The following is a 22367-nucleotide window of genomic DNA, read 5'->3' as shown; positions in this document are numbered from 1 at the left end:
AAACTGGATTGCCTTTAGACCTTATCTCCACTGTTTCAACTCTATCCACCTTCTTATTACCACAAATACCTTTACATTTGTAAGTCAACATTGTCTTACTAATGGGATAGTTTTATTTTGTTTTTGTTTTTGTTTGAGATGGGGTCTTGCCGTGTTGTCCAGGCTGGAGTGCAGTGGCTATTCACAGGTGCAGCTGTAGTGCACTACAGCCTTGGACGCCTCGGCTCAAGTGATCTTCCTGCCTGAGCCCCCAGAGTAGCTGGGACTATAGGTGCACCACCACACTTGGCTCTTAATGGGACAGTTTTATAAGAAAGAAAGTGTTTTAAAAACATTTTTAAAATTCTTCCATTAAATAGAAGAATGAGTATTTCATCAAATAAGAAAAGAACAGCTTTAAAAAAAGTCACTGTTGCTTGCTGTGATGATTTCAATATACTTGTGATGGCTTCCTCATGTGTGGATTTTATAGCCCAAGGATGGGGAGAGGATATTTCCAACTGTCCTGAGTTCAGAATGATACCCCCTCCCCACTGCTATGATGCTTATCTTATAGCTCTGATGTGTTCACTACTTTCAGCACTCAATACTCTAAAATGTCTGCTTGCCCCAGTGAATACTTGATTCCTATAGCTCATTTTAAATATTTGCTATGATTCACATATAAGTAGATTCCCATACTTATCTGTGTATCCTATAAAGTAAAACACATCATCGTTACTTAGCTATTTTCATCTTTTGCTCAAAGACTATCAGGGCAAATGTAAATAAACTCTTTAACTGAAGAGCCATCCCCAACAGGGTCTTAAGTAATTCCCTGCAATGGGTTTGATGCATGAAATTCATCCAGGTAAAATTTTCTCCTCATTTTATCACCCTAATCATGATTTAAGTCTATTTTGTCCTTATGGATGACAGTGTGGAATCTATGAAAAGCCAAAATAAATATTTTTATAATATTGAAATGGTAGACGGCAATATTAAGAAAAAAGAAGGTATTTTAACAGAGATGAAGCCAAAGTTTCATATAATCCTTGTGTCATTTACTTCTATCAGTAGTTTCATTTCTTTCCATCACTTATTCACTACAAAGTTATTGTGATCATCAATCTAACTTAAGTAGGGTTTTTTGTCTGTTCCATTTACAAAATGCTGCCAATGCTCACTAAATTGATCACATTACATCTCAATTTATTAAAGATGGGAATAATAGCTTTCACATATGTCATCCTACATGGAATAAGGGAGTTATAAAAACTCTAAATTTTATTGAAAATTCAGATGCTCGATTTTTGAAACCAACAACTTTTAACAGTTAGTTTGTGTCTTAAAGAAATCAAGCAAAAAGATATCTCACAGTTTGCATTTTACATAATCTTAAAGAGTCCATTAAATTAGATTGAGAGTTTCTATAAAATGGAGAATGTTAGACAATGGTTCACTGGTATATACGATAACCACATCTCAATGTGGCAGAGTGAAGGGACAATGCCACACAAAGGCGGGGCCCTGAGAAAGCTGAATATCTATATACCAGACTTTAAATAAAGAAGGAAATGCAGAGAACATATGTAGATATTAAACAATCAAATTTTGACAAATATGTCTTTCAACTTGAAAGGGTGTTAGCAAAGATACAAACATGACAGCCTATTCTGCAGGTGGCTTATCATGCCTTTTACACTTGATCTTAGCCAAAAGGCCGAGAAGCGATTATCATGCCTTTTATGCCATGCTTTCTATGAAAGATGAGGCATGGCAGTATTAAAACGTTGATTTTTACTTGAAATGCAGTTTATCTCTCTGAAATCTGAAACACACAATAGTTTTGTAAATGCCCTAATGTTTAAAAATAAGTATCGGCCGGGCGTGGTGGCTCATGCCTGTAATCCCAGCACATTGGGAGGCCGAGGCAGGCGGATCACGAGGTCAGGAGATCGAGACCATCCTGGCTAACACAGTGAAACCCTGTCTCTACTAAAAATACAAAAATTAGCCAGGCTTGGTGGCGGGCACCTGTAGTCCCAGCTACTCGGGAGGCTGAGGCAGGAGAATGGCGTGAACCCGGGAGGTGGAGTTTGCAGTGAGCCAAGATCGTGCTACTGCACTCCAGCCTGGGCTACAGAGTGAGACTCCATCTCAAAACAAAAATAAAAATAATAATAATAATAAAAATAAGTATCAATTACTAAACATGTAGTTTGATAAGGTAAAGAAAATCAAATATGAAATTCTATGACTCATTGCCTCAGGTCTATGAACCCAGGAAATAAATCATTGCTATAACAGAATTTTGTTTCCACTGAAATACATATATTCAATGAAATCCATCTTAAAATTTGAGACTTTGTAAATGAAAAGGGCTACCTAAGCCACTTTGTGGGCAACACTGGTGCACATTTCTTCATTTGTGGCACCAGCTTCTGTTGACCGAGTTGATTCTCATACCTGGACTACTTGCCAGAGACAGGAACTTCCGTTCCTTTAGCAAGCTGTAGTTCTTCAACAGATTTTCTGCTCTAGCCAGTTTGTCCTCTGCTAGTCTCTCACGAACACAAAGCTCCTGTTCTTTCTCTTTAAAAAGAGAATGGACAAAGAAAACAAAAATTAACAAGTGACCTTGACTAAAAAACAATTTACATTTGGCAATCTTATCACTACTAGCATGACTGATAGTGATAAGCAATGTTTGGGGAAAGGATTCTCACTATGCCTCAGTCAACCTGATTAGTTTTTAATTGAGTGTTTTAGTAGGCTGTATGTTATCTTAGATTTTCTTGAAAGGACTTGTTTAAACAAATACAAAGTTAGCTTCAACCTTTGGTCATCTTTTGTGGGAGTAACTCATTTGGGAAAACAAAAAACTAAAGCTATCTCTGCTCTTCACTGAAGATAGGCAACAGCTAATTTTCAGGGCATGATCTGGCCTCACAGTACAAAAATCTTCTTCTGGTTGAATGACCACACCCAAATAAAAGAAAAAAAACACAATTCAGTTAGGCGGTAGTTCATAGGCTTAGTATTAATAACAAAGGTTACTATTTATTCATGGCCCAAAATTCAGAAAGTATTCAGATTTCAGTTGCTATATGAAATTATGGCTGGGCACAGTGGCTCAGGCCTGTAATCCCAACACTTTGGGAGGCCGAGGCAGGTGGATCACCTGAGGTCAGGAGTTCAAGACCAGCCGGATCAACATGGCAAAACCCCATCTCTACTAAAAAATACAAAAATTAGCCAGGCATGGTGGCAGGCGCCTGTAAACCCAGCTACTCAGGAGGCTGAGGCAGGAGAACTGCTTGAACCCGGGAGGTGGAGGTTGCAATGAGCCAAGATGGTGCCACTGCACTTCAGCCTGGGCAACAAGAGTAAAATTCCATCTCAAAAAAAAAAAAAAAAAAGAAATTATGAAACACTGGGGAAAGTTATAAGAAAAAGTTTTCTTATTTTTTACAGAGGTTTCCAAGTAAAGTATAGGTTGTACCTATACAGTAAGCATATCTCATAGGACTATACAATATTTCATTATTTAAAGCCTAGATTGGGCATAAAGCTGCAGAAGTAAAATCAGGTGAGTCATGAGGGTGACAGGTGACAAATACGACCCCATCTCTTGTCTCCTGATGTGAAAATGAAGAACCTCATTCTGTAGCTACCTTGCATAGCCCTAAATGCTTGCTAGTAGCTCTCATCTTGGTGGAGTAGACACACCTTCAATATCAAAACTAAATTAGCACCTAATCAATTAATACTCATAAGTCAATGTTAATACCCACCGGAGTATTATTTATAGACTTAAAATATCTTGTATCCAGATTCTCTATTGAACTGCCTGAACAGACCAGGTGTGGTAGGTCACACCTGTAATCCCAGCACTTTGGGAGGCAAGGTGGGAGGACTGCTTGAGCTCAGGACTTCAAGACCAGCCTGGGAAATATAGTGAGACCCCATCTCATTTTCAAAAATAAAAAGTTAAAAAAAAAAGAAAAGAATTGCCGGAATATATCTCATCTACATACTGTAGGGTTTTAGACCTGGAATTCTGTTGGAGTGGCCATTTCAAAAGACAAAAGTCGTGGTTTTTTATTATGGAAAGCAGCAATTTTAAGACCTTCCTTTACAGTGGGAAAACATTAGGGTATTCATAGTAGAGACGAAAAAGAAAAAAGTAACTCTAGAGTAAAGTACAAGGCTATCGTATTAGGGCCATCACAGTTAAGGCCCAATAATACATAACTAGCAACTGATCTCAGAGAAAGACGTCCAACATGAAGGTGCCAGCAAGCCTGATTATTAAAAGTCTACAATACATATTTTGGTTTCTCAAGTACTTTTCAAAAGCTTCTAATAAGATCTGTATGTATAAAATATTCTGCTCAAATTGATATTCAGACACGTCAAAATAACCCACTTGGTAGTTCTCCCTTGCTTTGACCCCCATTCAGACTTACGCTCCAATCTTTCTTCTCTTGCTTTGAGAGCTCGCTCTCGCTCCTGTAACTGAATTTCCTTTAGTTTCAGCTCACTCAATACAGGGCTGGAATCCTGCGATTTTTCTGGCTCTCCTAATTGTCGCCCTCTTCTCTCAGGATTTCTTCTTTGCTCGTCTGCAACCAAATCTGCTATTAAAGGGTTCTTGAGAATTTCTTCAACAGAAGGTCGATGGTAATCCTGGGGAAAAAAATACTCAGTGTTATAGTCAGATTGCATAACAGAATAGTCCTCCTAAGACAGCAGTTAAAATAAAAGGACATATATGTATTTCCAAGACAAAAGAAAGGACTCCTTTATGGCTAGGTCTTAAACACTGGGAAAAATAAGTTCACTGGTGGTTTTAACTCATGAGGTTCTGGGTCCACAAGGTAATGCAGATGTTAACTTACCTTTTTTCCCTTTTCCCCTTTTCACCTTTCTAAGAAGGTTCAATCCCTGAAGATTGGCACATCTTGTGCTGGCGCTTGGTATCATTGCTAGGGTCTGTTTTAGGGGAAGTACTGCCCTTGCATCTCTAAACTACATTTAGCAAGATACTCTCTCGCTGACTCTCAATCCTGTCACTTCATTCATCTGTATCCTTGTCTGTGATCCTACAGCGTTTTCCTTCTCTTATGTCAGCCTGATCCCCATCTCCTTCCCTATTCTATAGCCAGAGCTTTTCCACATAATCTCTTTATTGATTATTGATTTTCCCTCTGCTTTTTAGCTGTCCTCCCTCCACCCTCCATCACCCCTCCCCTTCTTCTGGTCTCTAATCTCTCAATTAGAGATAGAGGCAGAGTAATAAAGTCTTATTTCTGGCCCCTTCCCTCCCTACCTGCCACTGTGAGGTAGGCAAGGACAAGGGGAATGAGAATTTGAATTCTTTTTGCAATCTTTCCTTGCTACCAACCATCTGTTAGCATGGCAGTGGGAGGAGAAATAAAGAAAGCGCAGAAGGTGGGCCAGGAAGGATGTGCAATTTGCCAAATTTACATATGTTTTCACTTGTGTTAACACAGTAAATTTAGCTAAGAAAGTATATTTAATGTTTCTTCAGTCTCCATTGATCTACAAGAGAGAATGTATGCTCCAACACTTAACTGACAGCTAGAAACAGACAATATATCATCTTATCATCTTTACCTTTAAGTTTAACATCCTCGTAATAATTTCATTCAATTCATCAGAGTAACGGTATGGAATTCGCCTGAATTTGCCTTCTCTGATTTTCCCAGCGAGTTCTTTCTGGCTAAAAGCTGTAAATGGAGGCCTAGGATTAAAAAGAAGAAGAAAAAGACCACGAAGACATTTTTAAATTGTAAAAATGAAAATATACAATGGGAACTAAATCAAAAGCACAGCTTAAGCTCCAGTTTGTATTTAAGTTTCTACTTCTGGGATTTTCTTCTTATAAATAAGTTTCCCAACCTTGGCACTATTGACATAATTCTTTGTTGTGGGGGGCTGTCCTGTGCATTATAGCTATTTTGTAGCCCCTGCCCTCTACCCTCTAGATGCCAGGAGCACTCCCCAGCTGTGATAACTAAACACTTATCCAAACATCGTTGAATGCCCCATAAGAGGCAAATTTGCTTCCCTTATCCCTAGTTGAGAATCACTGCTCTATAGAATAGTTTCAAAGGGAAAAAAAATGAAAAGAAGAACAAAGGGAAAGAATTGGAGCTCTTCTCTGCTCTGCAGATCCCCAGACCTCTACCTCAGTCTTGTTTCATTTCTTCCACATCCTTACAGTAGCTTTACCTTACTTGCCTGACCTATGTGCTCTCCCTGGAGCTAAGTGTCAATCTAACAGGAAAGCGCCTAACCAGCCAAGACCCTTGAACAGTCAAGACCCAGCCTCATGGCTTATAGTTTTAATTTGTGAATAGTTTCTTTTAGCCTGTTCATCTACCTTAATTTTACCCAGGGTACAATTCTTTCAGACTTGAATACACTTTCATTAGCACAGAGGCTCAAAAAACCGAACCCAGTGAAATGTGACAAATAGTACAAACCTTAGACTAGGAATCTGTCTTCATCATACTTACATTAATGCACATAACTCATACAGCAAACAGCCCAGTGACCAGATATCTGATTTCTCGTTGTAGGACATGCGATTCATTTGTTCCTACACAGGGAAAAAGGGTAAGAAAGTGGAAGGTGTTAAGAGTTTATTTTGTTTTGAAACTTACAAAACACATTAAATTACTCCTGAGATAAAAACAGGACCTCAAAGTTTTTAGCTTACACTTTATCTTGAAATTTATAATGGAAAAAAGGCAATGATCTTGTCCCAGTACACTCTGTCATATATAATTCATTCACTCATTTTTCATTCACAAATGAAAGTGCTTAGTATAGACTAGGCACTGACAATTCAGAGGCGAATATGAGAGACTTCTACTCTCAAGGCAAATTAAGAAACACCATTTTAGGCCGGGCGCGGTGGCTCACGCCTGTAATCCCAGCACTTTGGGAGGCCGAGGCGGGCGGATCACGAGGTCAGGAGATCGAGACCATCCTGGCTAACACGGTGAAACCCCATCTCTACTGAAAAATACAAAAAAATTAGCCGGGCGAGGTGGCGGGCGCCTGTAGTCCCAGCTACGCGGGAGGCTGAGGCAGGAGAATGGCGTGAACCCCGGGGGACGGAGACTGCAGTGAGCCGAGATCGCGCCACTGCACTCCAGCCTGGGTGAAAGAGCGAGACTCCTTCTCAAAAAAAAAAAAAAAAAAAAAAAAAAAAAGAAACACCATTTTAAAAGAACTAGAGGAAATTTAAGAATAGTCAAAATATGTATCTAGTCCACATTTAAATGGATATAGACATAAATAGCTAATTGAATTATCCATTTATATTTTTTCTTAGTCCACTGCATAAATCACAGTAGTAACTAATATTATCATTACCTATTTTATTGTTTGCCTTTCTTCCACATCTACAGTAACAACAGCCTACCAGAGCTCTTATTCTCAACAGAGGGAATAGAAGCAATCTCTAGTGGCTGGTTAGTGTTTTAAAGTCCAACTGGTGAGTCTGATGCCACTTTTTGACAATCAGTGCCTTAGGAAAGCTGAACCACTCTAATTACAAGGGCAGGAGGGAAAAGGAACAAAAGAATGGGTTTCAAATTTTCCAAGAACCACTTCTGGATAATTGTCCTTCATGTTAAAAACATTCTATTTGGAATTTGATACAGTGAGAAAAAGGTACTGTTCTGGCTATTCTTAGTCAAAACCAAAATCATTAATTTACAAAGTTTTATACTATAGTCAGATCTGTTAACATAATTTATAAGTATTTGGAAAATCCTAGAAAGGTGAACTACTAAAATACTAATAAATATTTCTTCATGTTTATCTGTTCAGATGTCATATACTAACACATTAGTGCTATCACAATTGACTTAAATTTTTTAAAAGCCATCAGGCAATATCTAATAACAGCCATAAACTGTTTATACCTTTTACCCCAGCAATTTCATTTTATGAGCTACACACCAAGGAAATAATCAAAAAGGAAGAAAGAATAATTCATACAAAGATATGCGGAGCAGTACTTCAAAAAAGGTGAAACATTTTGGAAACAAAATATCCAGCAATAGAGGTAATTGTTGAGTGGACTCAGCAAGATATTTCAGGAAAAGGCAACAAAAAAAAACATATACAAAAGGTTAACATTGTAAAAACATGCTATCTGAAGTGAGCAAACTTCCTGAGCTCTGATTCTGCATGCACAAGAATCATTTACAGAGCCTGTTAAAATGCAAAGTCTAAAATAAAAAGTACAATATTAAAAACAACAACAAAAAACAGAGTTCAAGAACCTACCCAGAGATCGAAATTCACTTGATGGATTTGGGTTTCGGTTTGGGACCCAGAACTCTGCATTTTAAACAAACACTCCAAGTGAGTCTGATGCAGATAACCAGGACCTACACATTGGGAAACAACTCTTGAGGGCAGGGACAAAATCCATTTCATTTTTGTAATCCTTGAGTTTAATTCATCGTAGTCATTCCATAAAAGCTTGAACTGAATATGCTTTAATTTGCATGAATGCTCAAAAAATTGAACCCAGTGAGAGATGGCAAACGGTGCAAACCTTAGACTAGGAGTCTGTCTTCATCATACTTACATTAATGCACATAACTCATGCAGCAAACAAAAACTGATACAGACTTTATTGGTCTGGTGGTCCATGTGGAAAAATATAACAGTATTTTCAATTCTTGGCTACTAGATATTACTAAACAAACAGAAAACTCAATTTCCCTGCTTCAGAATGCTTAACATTAAAAGATGTTTTGGCTGGGCATGGTGGCTCACGCCTGTAATCCCAACATTTTGGGAGGCTGAGGTGGGCAGATAGCTTGAGGTCAGGAGTTCGAGACCATCCTGGCCAACATGATGAAACCCTGTCTCTAGTAAACAAACAAAAATTAACTGGGCATGGTGACATGCACCTGTAGTCCCAGCTACTCTACTTGGGAGGCTGATACAGGAGAATCCTTTGAACCCGGGAGGCAGAGGTTGCAGTGAGCCGAGATCGCACCACTGCACTCCAAGCCTGGGTGACAGAGTGAGACTCTGTCTCAAAAACAAACAAACAAGAAAACAAAAATAAAAGATGTTTTAAAAAGTATCTAAATTCTGAAATACTTACAGGAGACATGTAATAAGGTGTGCCAACAAATGTTTTTGCAAAACTCGTGTCGTGGTTTAATATTCTAGCTAGCCCAAAGTCTCCAAGCTTGACGTTTTGCTTGCCATCCAGGAAAACATTGGCTGGTTTCAGATCCCGATGCAATACAGTATGACCACCATCACTTCGTCTGTGGCATTCCTTCAGGGCCAGAGTCAACTGAGTCATCACACGAAGAACAAACTCTTCATCTAAGTATTGCCTGAAACCAAAGCAGTTATACAGCATATAACTTCTAAAAAAATCATTGCCAAGATGGGATGATATAAATTATCCAGTGCACAAATAGGGAAATTATTTATTTATTTATTTATTTATATTTTTTGAGACAGGGTCTTGCTCTGTCACCCAGGCTGGAATGCAGTGGCACGATCATGGCTCACTGCAGCCTCGACCTCCCAGGCTCAAGCAATCCTCTTGCCTCAGCCTCCCAAGTAGCTTGGACTACAGGCACATGTCACCATACCTGGCTAATTTTTGTAGAAACAGGGTCCCACTATGTTGCCCAGGCTGGTCTTGAAATCCTGGGCTCAAGTGATCCTCCCACATCGGCCTCTCAAAGTGTTGGGATTACAGGTGTGAGCCACCACACTCAGCCTGTAAACTGTTATTTTGATATAAAATATGGGTGTTGATTCACCGGGAATTTTCTAAAGTACTACGGACCCACCAAACAAATACAAGTACACTCTTCCGTATTACTGATCCTAAAACAAGATGCTTAAAATAAATGAAACTAGACCAATTTCAGCTTACATTTTTAAAAAATTACGCTTACCTTTCCTTGGTTCCTTTTGTAATTACACTAGCCAGATCCCCGCCTTCACAATATTCCATTACAATGTACAGTGTTGTGTTGGTCCGGTCAATAATCCGATCATAGTAACGAACGATGTTTGGATGTTTCAGTTCACGAAGCAAATTCACTTCAGAAACAAGCATCTGTTTCTCAGCTTCTGTCATGGAGCCATAGTCAAGTTCTTTCCAAACTAATATCTGAAATAAGAATTTCCAAGGTATAAATGAACTCATTATGCTCAAAAACAAAGAATGAAAGTTCCAAGATTTAAAAAATTACCTCTCTTTTAATTAAATTCTACAATCAAGGTCATTATCTAATTTAGTTCAATGAACTTAAGGAGCTGTGAGTTTACTTCCATAATCTTCCTCCAATTTCTAAGCAGTAAATGATGTTGTGGGGACATAAAGGGGAATGAGGCACATGAGGCCTCCCCCAACCCCTACCCTCAGTTGATTAGTGGGAAGTTGGCAAAAAGGTACTTTAGTCAAAATCGGGGTGGAGGCGGTCAAAGTCCCTGCTCCATTCCACCGCAGTAGGGTTTTCCCAGGATGAGACACCTTGGTAAAGATCCCTCCATGAGCAGCCAGGCAGTTTCATGTCCAATGTTATTTTCTGTAAAAGGCCTACCTATATACATTGGGAAATATGAATCCAATCATCCGAATAATGGGTATTTTGAGGGAGTCTGACTGCAGATACAAAGCTTCGGGTTCTGGTAGTCCTGCCCCTTTCCTGTGCCTGAGAGGGCCACTCTTAGAGCTCTAAAAACAGCTCAGGAATTAGCTACGTGTCACCAATGGAAGGTCCTTAGCAAGCCAAAGCAGGAGAAAGAGAGAAATGGGGAGAGAAACAGGAAAAGATGGAAATACATATATCAAAAGACGCGGTCTCCCATCCTTTAAGCGACCCAGGACAGGCTGTCAGATGCAGACCCAGGAAACACGGCTTAGTCTTCCGGGCACCCACTTCTTCAGCCCTCTGGGTTCCCTTCAGTGGCGCAGGGCGCTCGCCCCGGGGCGACGAAACCTAAGCAGGGGCGGGCACAGGGAAGGTCCCACGCTCACCTTGCCATCACTCTTCCTCCGGATCTTCTGGCAGCGGCCATAGGAGCCTGTGCCAATGGTGTACAACACTTCATAATCCTCAGCCCGGGACGGCATGGCCGGCCAGTCCCCAGAATCGCGCTGCCTCACGCAGGTTGAGCCCCCAAGTGCGGAGCTCCAGGGACCAGGAGCTCCACGAACCTGGACGGAGAAGCCCCCGAGCAGCACTGACCCGCCACCCCTGCCTTCGGCCCCGTTTAACCGTCGCGGGCCCTGATCTCGCAGTCTATTGGCAGGCGGTGGGCCCGCTTCGCCTCTCTGATTGGCTAAGAAGAACACAACAATACCCCAGGCATCTTGGGAAAAGTGTCACTAGGCAACCGCGTCGGCGTCCGCTTTCAACCTGTGGGAGAAGGGGGCGGAGCTAAACCAAAGGGAGGGCGGGAGAAAGGAAGCGGCAGCAGGCGCCTCTCGGCAACTCTAACCCTCTGGTAGAGATCGCCAAGGTAACCGAGATCTAAGGACCTCCCCTCAGGCTTCTTTGCACACCGCTTCCACCAAATGCCTTCTGACCTTTGCACTCTGGCCCCTCACACTACCTACTCTCCCCGGCACACGCCTTCCTCGCTCAGGTTCCAGTACCCTGAACCTGAGTGGGGTCACGTTGAGGACATGCTGAGAGCTAAATACAAATTAGAAATACAAACTCCCGGCTGGGCGCGGTGACTCACGCTCGCCCGTAACCCTAGCACTTTGGGAAGCCGAGGTGGGTGGGTCGCTTGAGCCCAGGAGTTCCAGACCAGCCTGGGCAACATGGCAAACCTCGTCTCTACTGAAAATACGAAAATTAGGCCGGGCGCTGTGGCTCACGCCTATAATCCTAGCACTTTGGAAGGCCGAGGCGGGCGGATTGCTTGAGGCCAAGAGTTCAAGACCAGCCTGGCCAACATGGCGAAACCCCATCTCTACTAAAAACGAAAAAAAAAAAAAAATTAACCGAGCTTGGGGGTGCATGCCTGTAATCCCAGCTTCTTGGGAGGCTGAGGCATGAGGAATTGCTTGAACCCAGGAGGCAGAGGTTACAGTGAGCCGAGATTGCACCACTGCACTCCAGCCTGGGCGACAGAGTGACATCCAGTCTCCAAAAACAAGAAAAGAAATACAGTCGCTCTCCGACCAAGCACTTTACATGTCTTGTCCCGTTTATGTGTGCCAAACACATAATTAACCCTATTGACAATACTTCATTGAACACAGATTCTCTTTTAGGCACCCACACAAACCAACGTTCTCAGCTTACCCAGCCAAATGAACAGCCCCATGTTTATCAGGGAAGGAGCACCTAGAGGCCTCCATCCAGGGCTTGTTGGAGGAATACGTACATTACCAGAAAGCTAATAATTTGGCAATACATAAACAGGCCAGTTTTCTTTAAATATCTGTTCAGCAAAGGATTAAAAGAAACCTGATTTTCTATTAATAAGAATTTAAAAGCTCTTTATGTTGAAATAAGGGACTTATTACATGCAGTGAATATAACATAAGATAATTGTAACTGCCAACCAGGAGAATTTTTAAATTAACATTCAAGGGCACTGTCTTACCTCAGGGGAATAGGACCAATTTAGGTTTCAAAAGTTATGTAAGGCACTGCAAGTGGCTGTGTTAATTAGCATCATTTTTTTATTTTTGTGCCTCTTACAGATTGGTATCCATAGAGCTTGCTGTGGTTTGAATGTATCCCCCAAAGTTCATGTGTTGGAAACTTTATTCTTAATGCAAAAGTGTTAAGAGGTGAGACCTTGGCCGGGCGCGGTGGCTCACGCTTGTAATCCCAGCACTTTGGGAGGCCGAGGCGGGCGAATCACGAGGTCAGGAGATCGAGACCACGGTGAAACCCCGTCTCTACTAAAAATACAAAACATTAGCCGGGCGTGGTGGCGGGCACCTGTAGTCCCAGCTACTCGGAGAGGCTGAGGCAGGAGAATGGCGTGAACCCGGGAGGCGGAGCTTGCAGTGAGCCGAGATTGCGCCACTGCACTCCAGCCTGGGCGACAGAGCGAGACTCTGTCTCAAAAAAAAAAAAAAAAAAAAAAAAAGAGGTGAGACCTTTAAATTGATTGGGTTATGAGGGCTACGCCCTCACGAATGGATTAATGTAATCACAAGAGTGGGTTATCTTGAGAGTCGGTTGGTTATAAAAGTGAGTTTGGCTTTCCCTTGCTGTTTCTCTTACCATGTGATGCCTTCTGCTATGTTATGACCCAGAGAAAAGGCTGCTGCCGGATGCTACCCCTTCATCTTGGACTTCCTAGCTTCCAGAACCGTGAGCCAAATAAACTGTTGTTTATAAATTGTCCAGTCTGTGGCATCCTATTATAGCAACATGAAACTGTATAAGACAGAGCCCTGGCCGGGCACGGTGGCTCACACCTGTAATCCCAGCACTTTGGGAGGCTGAGGCAGGTGGATCACGAGGTCAGGAGTTCAAGATCAGCCTGGCCAACATGGTGAACCCTGTCTCTACTAAAAATACAAAAATTAGACGCGATGACAGGCACCTGTAATCCCAGCTACTCGGGAGGCTGAGGCAGGAGAATCGCTTGAACCCGGGTGGCAGAGGTTGCAGTGAGCGGAGATCACGCCATTGCACTCCAGCCTGGGCGACAGAGTGAGGCTCCGTCTCAAGAAAAAAAAAAAAAAAAAAAAAGAGCCCTTTGGCTATCCTGCCCCAAATCCAGTCCTGCACCTTCTCTCTGGCCACTTCCGCTTTTGCTCTAAACGCACACATTCTCAGTTCCTCACTACCACCATCATCTTTGCACCTGTGATTGCATTTGTCTACAATACTGTCCAACTCACTCCCTTATCCACTCCAGTCATGTCTGCCCAGAGGACATAACGTATCCTTCAAGATTCAATTCCAACTTTCTATCCTGTAATCTGAGAAGCCTCTCTGGCATACTTGGACAGTCAATCCTCCAAACTGCTTATAGCCAGCATAAGTCCTGTAATAGAGAAGGTGTGCAATAAAGCTTTGTTAAATAAAAATCTGAGAAAGCCTCTTATTAATAATTATGCAAGGATTTTGAGTGGTCCCTCAAGTACTCAATTTCCAAATGCCCCAGCTCTAGGCAGAGACTAAATATCTGGGAAGGAGCCATACCAAGAGTATGGAATGTGGCTCCTAGGCACATATGCTCATTCAGCAAGTATTTATTGAGCACTTGCTATGGCCCAGGTATAATGATAGGCATTGACATGCTGGCTTTTCATTTAAGAAAAGACAGTGGAGCCACAAAGATAATAATAAAGAGTAGCATAGGAGGCTGGGCGTGGTGTCTCATGCCTGTAATCCCAGCCCTTTGGGAGGCCGAGGCAGGCGGATCACCTGAGGTCAGGAGTTCAAGACCAGCGTGGCCAATATGATGAAACCCTGCCTCTACTAAAAATACTAAAAATACAAAAATTACCTGGATGTGGCCAATATGGTGAAACTCCACCTCTACTAAAAATACAAAAATTAACTGAGTGTGGTGGCACGCCTGTAGTCCCAGCTACTTGGGTGGCTGAGGCAGGGGAACTCAGGAGGCAGAGGTTGCAGTGAGCCAAGATCGCACTACTACACTCCAGCCTGCTCGACAGAGCGAGACCCTGTCTCAAATTTAAAAAAGAAAAAAAAAGGTGGGGGGGGTAGCATAGGAATCACTCACATGACAAACCCTAAAGGTTGGCCAGAGTTAGCCTGCATCATGAGTGAGGGCAGGACAGCCCAGCAGAGACCACTAGACACCAGAATAGAAAGAGACATTGGGAGATGAGAAGCATGTGGGAGTCAAACAGGGAACATCCTTTCCCCCATAAATTCTTTCCTTTTTCCTTCATATTCCATCCATTCTTTAAGTCTCAGCTCATGCCCAGTTTCTTCTCTGAAATTTTTCCTGATTGACTTCAACCCACTATGATCTTCTAATTACTCTTAAGAGTAATCAACTGTGTTTTTACTCATTTAGAATTATACTAGGCCATATTACTAGCTTCTCATGTGCATCTATCTTATCTGCCTTATTAAATGGAAAATTCATCCTCCAACAAATATAAATAGAGGCTCAGCCAGGTGCCAGAAGCTGAGGATACCACAGTGAATAGGACAGACCTATAGTCCTGTAGGTGGAAGAGATGGATGTAACCTAAGTACACAGAGAAACTCCACTGTGACAAATTGTGGCAAGAATTAAGAAGAAAAGAAACGAAGAACTGAGATGATTCCATTTAAACAGAGAACGAAGATGAGCAACTCTATAAGAGTGGGGCCAACCCTTGAACTTCTCTATAACCACTCTCCCCACACCCATGGTCTAATTCACTGTCTTCACACTTTCCTTGCTAACTGTGCGCGTGTTGTCAGTTTTCATTTAAATTTGGTGAAATCTCAAATAAAAGAGTATTTGCACTCGCATTTTCTGCCACAGTCACTCTGTACATGTCCATAGAGACACTGATTACTATTATAATTATTTTTGGAGACAGGGTATCACCCTATGGCCCAGGATGGAGTGCAGTGGCACAATCACAGCCCATTGCAGTCTCAACCTCCTGGGCTTAAAATGATCCTCTCACTTCAGCCTCCTGAGTAGCTGGGATCACCAGTGCACACCACCATGCCTAGCCACTCGTTTTAACTTTTTGTAGAGATGAGGTCTCACTAAATTGCCTAGGCTTATCTTGAACTCCCGGGCTCAAGCCCCTCAGCCTCCCAAAATGCTGAGATTTCAGGAGTGAGCCACTGTGCCTGGCCTGATTAATTTTAATTTAATTTTAATTTTAATTTTTTTTTTTTGAGATGGGGTCTCGCTCTGTCACCCAGGCTGGAGTGCAGTGGCGCCATCTTGGCTCACTGCAACCTCCACCTCCTGAGTTCAACAGATTCTCCTGCCTCAGCCTCCCAGCGAGTAGTTGGGACTATAGGCATGCGCCACCACACCTGGCTAATTTTTGTATTTTTAGTAGAGACAGGGTTTCACCATGTTGGCCAGGTTGGTCTCAAACTCCTGACCTCAAGTGAGCCACCCGCCTCAGCCTCCCAAAGTGCTGGGATTACAGGTGTGAGCCACTGCGTCCGGCACCTAATTAATTTTTAAACGAAGCTACTTGAAGATTAATGAGCATCCCAAACTTAATGTGCCAAAAATCAAGTTCCTGATCTTCATCCCAAATTTGTTCTCCTCTCCATCTTCTTAGTCTCCAGTAACTAATGTATCTGATTTTGCGGCTGTTTGTTTGATTTACTGCAGTATTCCCAGCACCTAAAATGTGCCTGGAACAAAGCAGGCACCCAGCACTTGTACATCAAATGAATGGATGAATGAACAAAGCCATACTTCACTGCCCTCAGCTTCATTTTTTTATGTTGCATTAAAGACCCACTAGAGGGCTGTACATCACTGCATAATAAACGAGGAGCTGGCACCTGCGCGGCAGCACTACTCCGCCTGCAGAAGCCTGTCCCTACAGAAATCCCCAGATTTGCATGTTGTAGGATTTAAAATCAGACAAGACATTTGTGTATAAGTCTTATCTCCACAATTACTTGAAGCAATTTGAAGTCAGGGATTATGGCAATTCTTTTGAGTGGTTAAAAAAGATTTCCAGAAAGGAAAAAGGAGAGATTCTTTATTTATAACAATCAGAAGCTAAGAGATGCTTTTAAAAAAAGATGCATGGCATACTATATGCTCAACAAATAACCATGTTCTAGAAGAAAGAATGAGGTGTTGTTAGGCAGACTGTTCCTAACAGCCACATACCTACCACGTGAGATAAACAGGACAAGATGCAGAGTGAGAGACAGCTTCAGCTAAATGGCAGGCAGCCGATGGAAGAATATGATGAGAAGAAAGTTATCTTTGAAACCAAACAGTGTTTAGTTAAGAGCTCCACCACATTTTAAAAGGGAATCGTTTTAAATTTATACTCAAGGGTACAAATTAGAGAAAAACATATTTCTGTTCAATATAAGGATAAACTTTCAGACAAAGACAGACATTCATAATTTTCCATGTTTTTTCCTGTTATTTGTAAATTCAGGATATTTGTTATCTCTAAGAATATTCATCACCTAAATGTGATAAGACAAATGTTAAAACTAATTATGGACAGTGAGGCCTGCTAGAGTTTGAATGCTTGTGACCTCCCTAAATTCATATGTTGAAACCTAACCCCCAAGGTAATGGTATTAAGAGGTGGAGCCTCTGGGGGAGTGATTAGTGCCCTTATATGAATACAAAAGGCCCCAGGGAGTTTGTTTGCCATGTGTTTGCCCTACCATCATGTGTGGACACATAGAGTATGCCGTCTGTGAGAAACGGGCCCTCATCAGACACTGAATCTGCTGGCACTTTGAACTTGGACTTTCCAGCCTCCAGAACTGTGAGCAATAAGTTTCCGTTATTCATAAATTACCCAGTCTAAAGTATTTTATTACAGCAGCCTGAACCACTCTGCACAGGACCGTAATGTGTTTCTAAGGGACTTAGGAGCTTTTAGAGAACATGCCTACCTTTTCCATCGGGGGCAGCACAGTGATGGTAGGAGCAGTGAGCTTGAACTCCAGGTTCCCAGGCTCTTCTAGTTCTGTCTTCTTTGTGTGTTTGTTTGTTTGTTTGCTCGCTCTGTCACCCAGGCTGGAGTGCAGTGGCGCCATCTCGGCTCACTGCAGCCTTCGTCTTCTGGGTTCAAGCAATCCTCCTGCTTCAGTCTCCCGAGTAGCTGGGATTACAGGTACCCGCCACCATGCCCGGGGCATAGGAATACAGCGTGGGAGCCTATGGCAGCAACGCTGGGGAAATGACACTGACTAAACTGAGGCAATGGCTGTGGGAATGAAGCGGGGAGTCCAGAAATGCCTGGAAGGTGGGTTAGATGAGACATGGTGATCAACTGTACATAAGGTAAACAGGGAGGGAAATTCCTGGCTTGAGTGACCAGATGGATGGCAGCGTAGTTCACCACAGGAGGACATGCTGGGGCAGGAGCAGCTTGGGTGAAGCTGATACTGAGTTCATGTTGAGCCCCAAAGGCCTATGAGGAGCTAGCTGGTCAACAGGCAGTTGGATACAAGGTCTCAACAGATTGGTCTAGGCCAGAGACAGACAGCTGGGAGGTGACAACAGAAGCCACATTTGGAGATGAATATGCCCCAAGAGTGGCAGAGCGGGAAGGGAGAAAGGAAGGAACCCTGGAGGTTATTCTGTGCAAGAGGAGGAAGAAAACTCAGTGAAGGAGATCAAGGGAAGCATCCAGAGGAGCAGGAGGGAATATGGAAAAAAAATTGTCACACAGGTTCCCATAGAAGAAATGGTTTCCAGAATGCAGAAGTGGTCCATGATGCCAGATGTTGCAGAAAGTGCAAATCAGGTAAGGACAGAGTTGCAAACACTCGGTTTGGCCATTTGGAGAGTATAGTGACCTCCCTAAGAGCATTTGCAAGTTGAGTGGGGCTGAAGCCAGCCAGCAGAAGTTACAGTGCGACAAGATAGTGAGGGGGTTTGATAGAGTGTGTGTGGACAGCGTGGTCAGCCTTCCAGAGCAGCCATGGGACCTGCCCTTCTGCCTGTTTTCACCTTGTTCCTGTGCCCCGGGAGAACAAGAATCCTGCCCAGGAGGCCTCCCACCCCCACATAGGAGGGCACCACCCACATGGCATCAGCCTGCAGCTGATTTCATATTCCACGCTCATGACATAGCACCTTATAGGACATATCAAAACCCACGCCTTCCCCTTATCCGCCATCAGTGAGTTCCCCAAGCAAGCTGGGCCACCGTGAAAGTGGTGACCACACCAATCTGAATGCAACCCAGCCCAGACCTTGGGAAGGGCTAAAGGAGTGGAGAAAAGGCGGCAGGTGGCTGAGCATTTGCTTAGTGTGAGGAGGGTTCAGAAGGAAGTCAGTGATACAGGGCAGGCAAGGCCGAAAGTGGAGCTTAGCTTGCTGGGTTCCTGGCTTTGCCCAGGAAAGAATTCAAGGGCAAGCCAGAGGTAAAAGAAAGCTTTATTGAAGAGGCTGTGTTACAACTCCATGACTGCTCTTGCGGAGGAGGGCTAACTTAGGCAGGGAGTAGCAGCTCAGGGCAGGTTTGCAGTCGTATTTATGCCCACTTTTAACTGCATGCAGGTTAAAGGGCAGTTTATGCAGAAATTTCTAGGGGAGGGGTAGGCACTTTTGGGTCATTGGGTCATTACCATAGAAAGGAGTGATAACGCCCAGGTGTTGCCATGGCTACAGTAAATTGCCATGTCTCAGTGGTGGGCATGTCTGATTCAAAGCTGCTTTCACCCCAGCTCTGTTTTAGCTAGTCCTCAATCTAGTCTGGTATCCAAGCCCCACCTCTGGAGTCGAGTCCCACCTCCTACCTCAAGACAAGAAACTTTTGTTTTGACTTTCAGGGGATAGAACAGAAAGACGTAAGCACTGGCATGGGCCTATTCCACAGCCAAGGCAGGTAATGAGCTCTCAGGTACTTGCAACAAACTTGAGTGTGCGTTCAGTCCAAAAAGAAGAGCCCGTGCCCTTTTTTGTTGCTATTCAGTGTTAATCCTTTGATGGAAACTGCCAGGACAGCAGCCTCAGTGCTGTTTTTGACAGGGAGAACATCCCAGGGCAGAAAGGAAAGCCTAAAGCTACAGCCTGTTCCTCCAGTTCTTAGAATGGCTGGTTACTGAGCTATCAGGCCAGACACTGGGTAAGCATCATCTTATTCTGTTTCACAACAGCCCAGACACTGGGTAAGCATCATCTTATTCTGTTTCACAACAGCCCACGGGAATTTACCAATGAGAAACTTGAGGCACAAAGACCTTAAGTATTTGACTCAGGGTGGTGAGTGGCAGATACAAACTGAAGACCAGCTGGGATCTACTCAAGATCCAAGATCTTGAAAGCTAGCTTATGTGGCTTACCTAGTTTAAGATGTTGGCCAGGTGCAGTGGCTCACACCTGTAATCCCAGTACTTTCGGAGGCTGAGGGGGGCAGATCACAAGGTCAGGAGTTCAAGACCAGCCTGACCAACATAGTGAAACCCCGTCTGTATTAAAAATACAAAAATTAGCCAGGTGTGGTGGTGCGTGACTGTAGTCCCAGCTACTTGGGAGGCTCAGGCAGGAGAACCGCTTGAACCCGGTGGGCAGAGGTTGCAATGAGCCAAGATTGCACCACTGCACTCCAGCCTGGGCGACAGAGCGAGACTCCATCTCAAACAACAACAACAACAACAACAACAAAGATGCAGTGGATTTTTAAAAAAACAACAGCAAAAACCCAATTTCCAGTTTAGGTTCTGTTGTGATAGCTGTGCTGTGAGGCCTGGCATCTACCCTCTGACCAGACTTCACCGTCCTTGCCAGATCCTGGAGACCTTGTCCACTGCAACAGTGCAACAAGCTAAGGGCTGTGTGGCGGCACAGGGGCTCTGAGCTCCTGACCTGAGTCATGTGGACCTGAGGCTGACGCCCAGCCCTATACCTACAAGCTGGGCGAGACCCCTGGCAGTTGCCTACACCCCTGTTGAGACCCAGTACCTCCCTGTAAAATGGGAGAAATAATGCCTGCCTCACAGGGTTTCAATGAAGGGTGAGTGAAATAAGGTATGTAGTGTCTGACTCGCTTAGATGCCCCAGACACAACAGCTACTGTGGTTTTTAGCATAATTATTTTGGAGGAGGGACGAAGTCATAGAGGAAACCTAACACCTCAAACTTTCTACCGACTGTTGAGGCACCATGGTGGGCATTTTACACAGCCTCCAGCAGGGCTGCCCAGCCAGCGTTGCTGAGGGTGCACACTTCCTCAGCTGGCCTGGCTCTGTCACCTGGCTTCTGCTCTGCCTGTCCCCATGTGGCATCCTGCCCCAGGAGGGTCCTCAAACCTGCATTTAGGGGCATTTGAGTGTATAGCTGTCCTGTCAGCCCAAGACAAGGGGAGCGAGGCCAAGGCATGAGCCTTCTCAGGGTGGTTTTCAATACACTCCCCAACCAAGAAGCAGATGTGAGCTGCTCTCAAGTGCCCGCACTCTCCTGCTGCTGCTCCTGTCTTCTCTCTCTCTCTCTTTCTCTCTCTTTCTCTCTCTCTCTCTTCTTTCTCGTCCACCTTCAGCTACCCATTTAAGGCAGAGAGGCATTCGAGGGGCAGCTGAGGAGAGGACAGGCCTTGGTCCATGTCCCTCCAGACCTAATTTCTTCCCCAATACGCCACAAGTTCCAGAACTGGACTCACTCAGATCTGAGACACGATGCAGAGATCTCTCCCTCTCTTCTCTTCTTTTTCAGGAAACATCTGGAAACCCCTTGGGGGAGATCTGCCACATGGCCTCCAGTGAACTGTAGACTCCTGAATAGCCTTTCAAAGTTTTTCATTTGGTGAATATTATGAGAAATGACACCTATGTCTTTCTCCCAAATACATGGCTTGAACCTAAAGTACAGTGAAATCAGACTGACCACACAGAGTAATTGGGGAAGGGAGTTATTTGTGACACAAAGCCCTCATCACTTTGTGAAAGTACTTGCTACTGATTACATTAAAAACCAGCCTTCCTGAGTAAAACATGTTTTTTGTTTTGTTTTGTTTTGTTTTGTTTTTGTTTTTGTTTTTTTGAGACAGAGTCTCACTCTTTCACCCAGGCTGGGGTGCAGTGGTGCGAACTTGGCTCACTGCAACCTCTGCCTCCTGGGTTTAAGCGATTCTCTTGCCTCAGCCTCCTGAGTAGCTGGGATTACAGGTGCCCGCCACCACGCCAGGCTAATTTTTTTGTTTTTAGTAGAGGCGAGGTTTTGCCATGTTGGCCAGGTTGATCTTGAACTCCTGACCTCAGACGATCCACACGCCTCGGCCTCTCAAAGTGCTGGGATTACAGGCATTAAGGGAGGAGACCACCCCTCATATTGTCTTATGCCCAATTTCTGCCTCCAAAGAAAGAAAAAGTAAAAACTAAAAGGCAGAAATGAAATCCACAAGCAGGCAGCCCGGCACCACACCCTGGGCCTGGTAGTTAAAGGTCGACCCCGACCTAATCGGTTATGTTGTCTATAGATTACAGACATTGTATAGAAAAGCACTGTGAAAATCCCTATCCTGTTTTGTTCCAATGTAATTACCGGTGCATGCAGCCCCGCGACATGTACCCCCCGCTTGCTCAATCAATCGCACCCCTCTCATGCGCATCCCCTTAGAGTTGTGAGCCCTTAAAAGGGACAGGAATTGCTCACTCGGGAAGCTTGGCTCTTGAGACAGGAGTCTTGCTGATGCCTCCGGCCGAATAAAGCCCTTCCTTCTTTAA

At 43.6% G+C, this 22367-nt stretch overlaps 1 protein-coding gene and 1 long non-coding RNA gene across 6 annotated transcripts in view; one reads left to right on the top strand and one right to left on the bottom strand.

The window, feature by feature from the left end:
- NEK2 (NIMA related kinase 2) overlaps positions 1-13787 on the bottom strand; it is a 20199-nt gene extending 6412 nt beyond the window's left edge. For 2 of the 5 annotated variants that reach the window (XM_055234306.2, XM_063613602.1), the window contains exons 1-7: positions 11054-11355; positions 9966-10183; positions 9149-9389; positions 6528-6610; positions 5623-5749; positions 4452-4671; positions 2449-2574 (exon numbers count right to left, since the gene is read on the bottom strand). In XM_055234306.2, the coding sequence (XP_055090281.1) occupies positions 2449-2574; positions 4452-4671; positions 5623-5749; positions 6528-6610; positions 9149-9389; positions 9966-10183; positions 11054-11149 (1111 nt within the window). In that variant the 5' untranslated portion in view covers positions 11150-11355. Of the gene's footprint in view, positions 1-2448; positions 2575-4451; positions 4672-5622; positions 5750-6527; positions 6611-8313; positions 8368-9148; positions 9390-9965; positions 10184-11053; positions 11436-13268 lie in introns of those variants that run through there. The other 3 variants (XM_063613601.1, XM_063613599.1, XM_063613600.1) reach the window with 3 other exon arrangements.
- LOC129458736 (uncharacterized) lies at positions 11433-22367 on the top strand. The gene is made up of 4 exons (XR_008649721.1): positions 11433-11538; positions 12737-12826; positions 20437-20676; positions 21358-22367. It is a non-coding gene; the product is annotated as an uncharacterized lncRNA (long non-coding RNA).

Source organism: Symphalangus syndactylus, chromosome 19 (assembly GCF_028878055.3).
Source record: "Symphalangus syndactylus isolate Jambi chromosome 19, NHGRI_mSymSyn1-v2.1_pri, whole genome shotgun sequence".
Lineage (NCBI taxonomy): Eukaryota > Metazoa > Chordata > Mammalia > Primates > Hylobatidae > Symphalangus > Symphalangus syndactylus.
The sequence above is the reverse complement of the archived record's forward strand: the minus strand, read 5'-3'. Positions and strand labels throughout refer to the sequence as shown.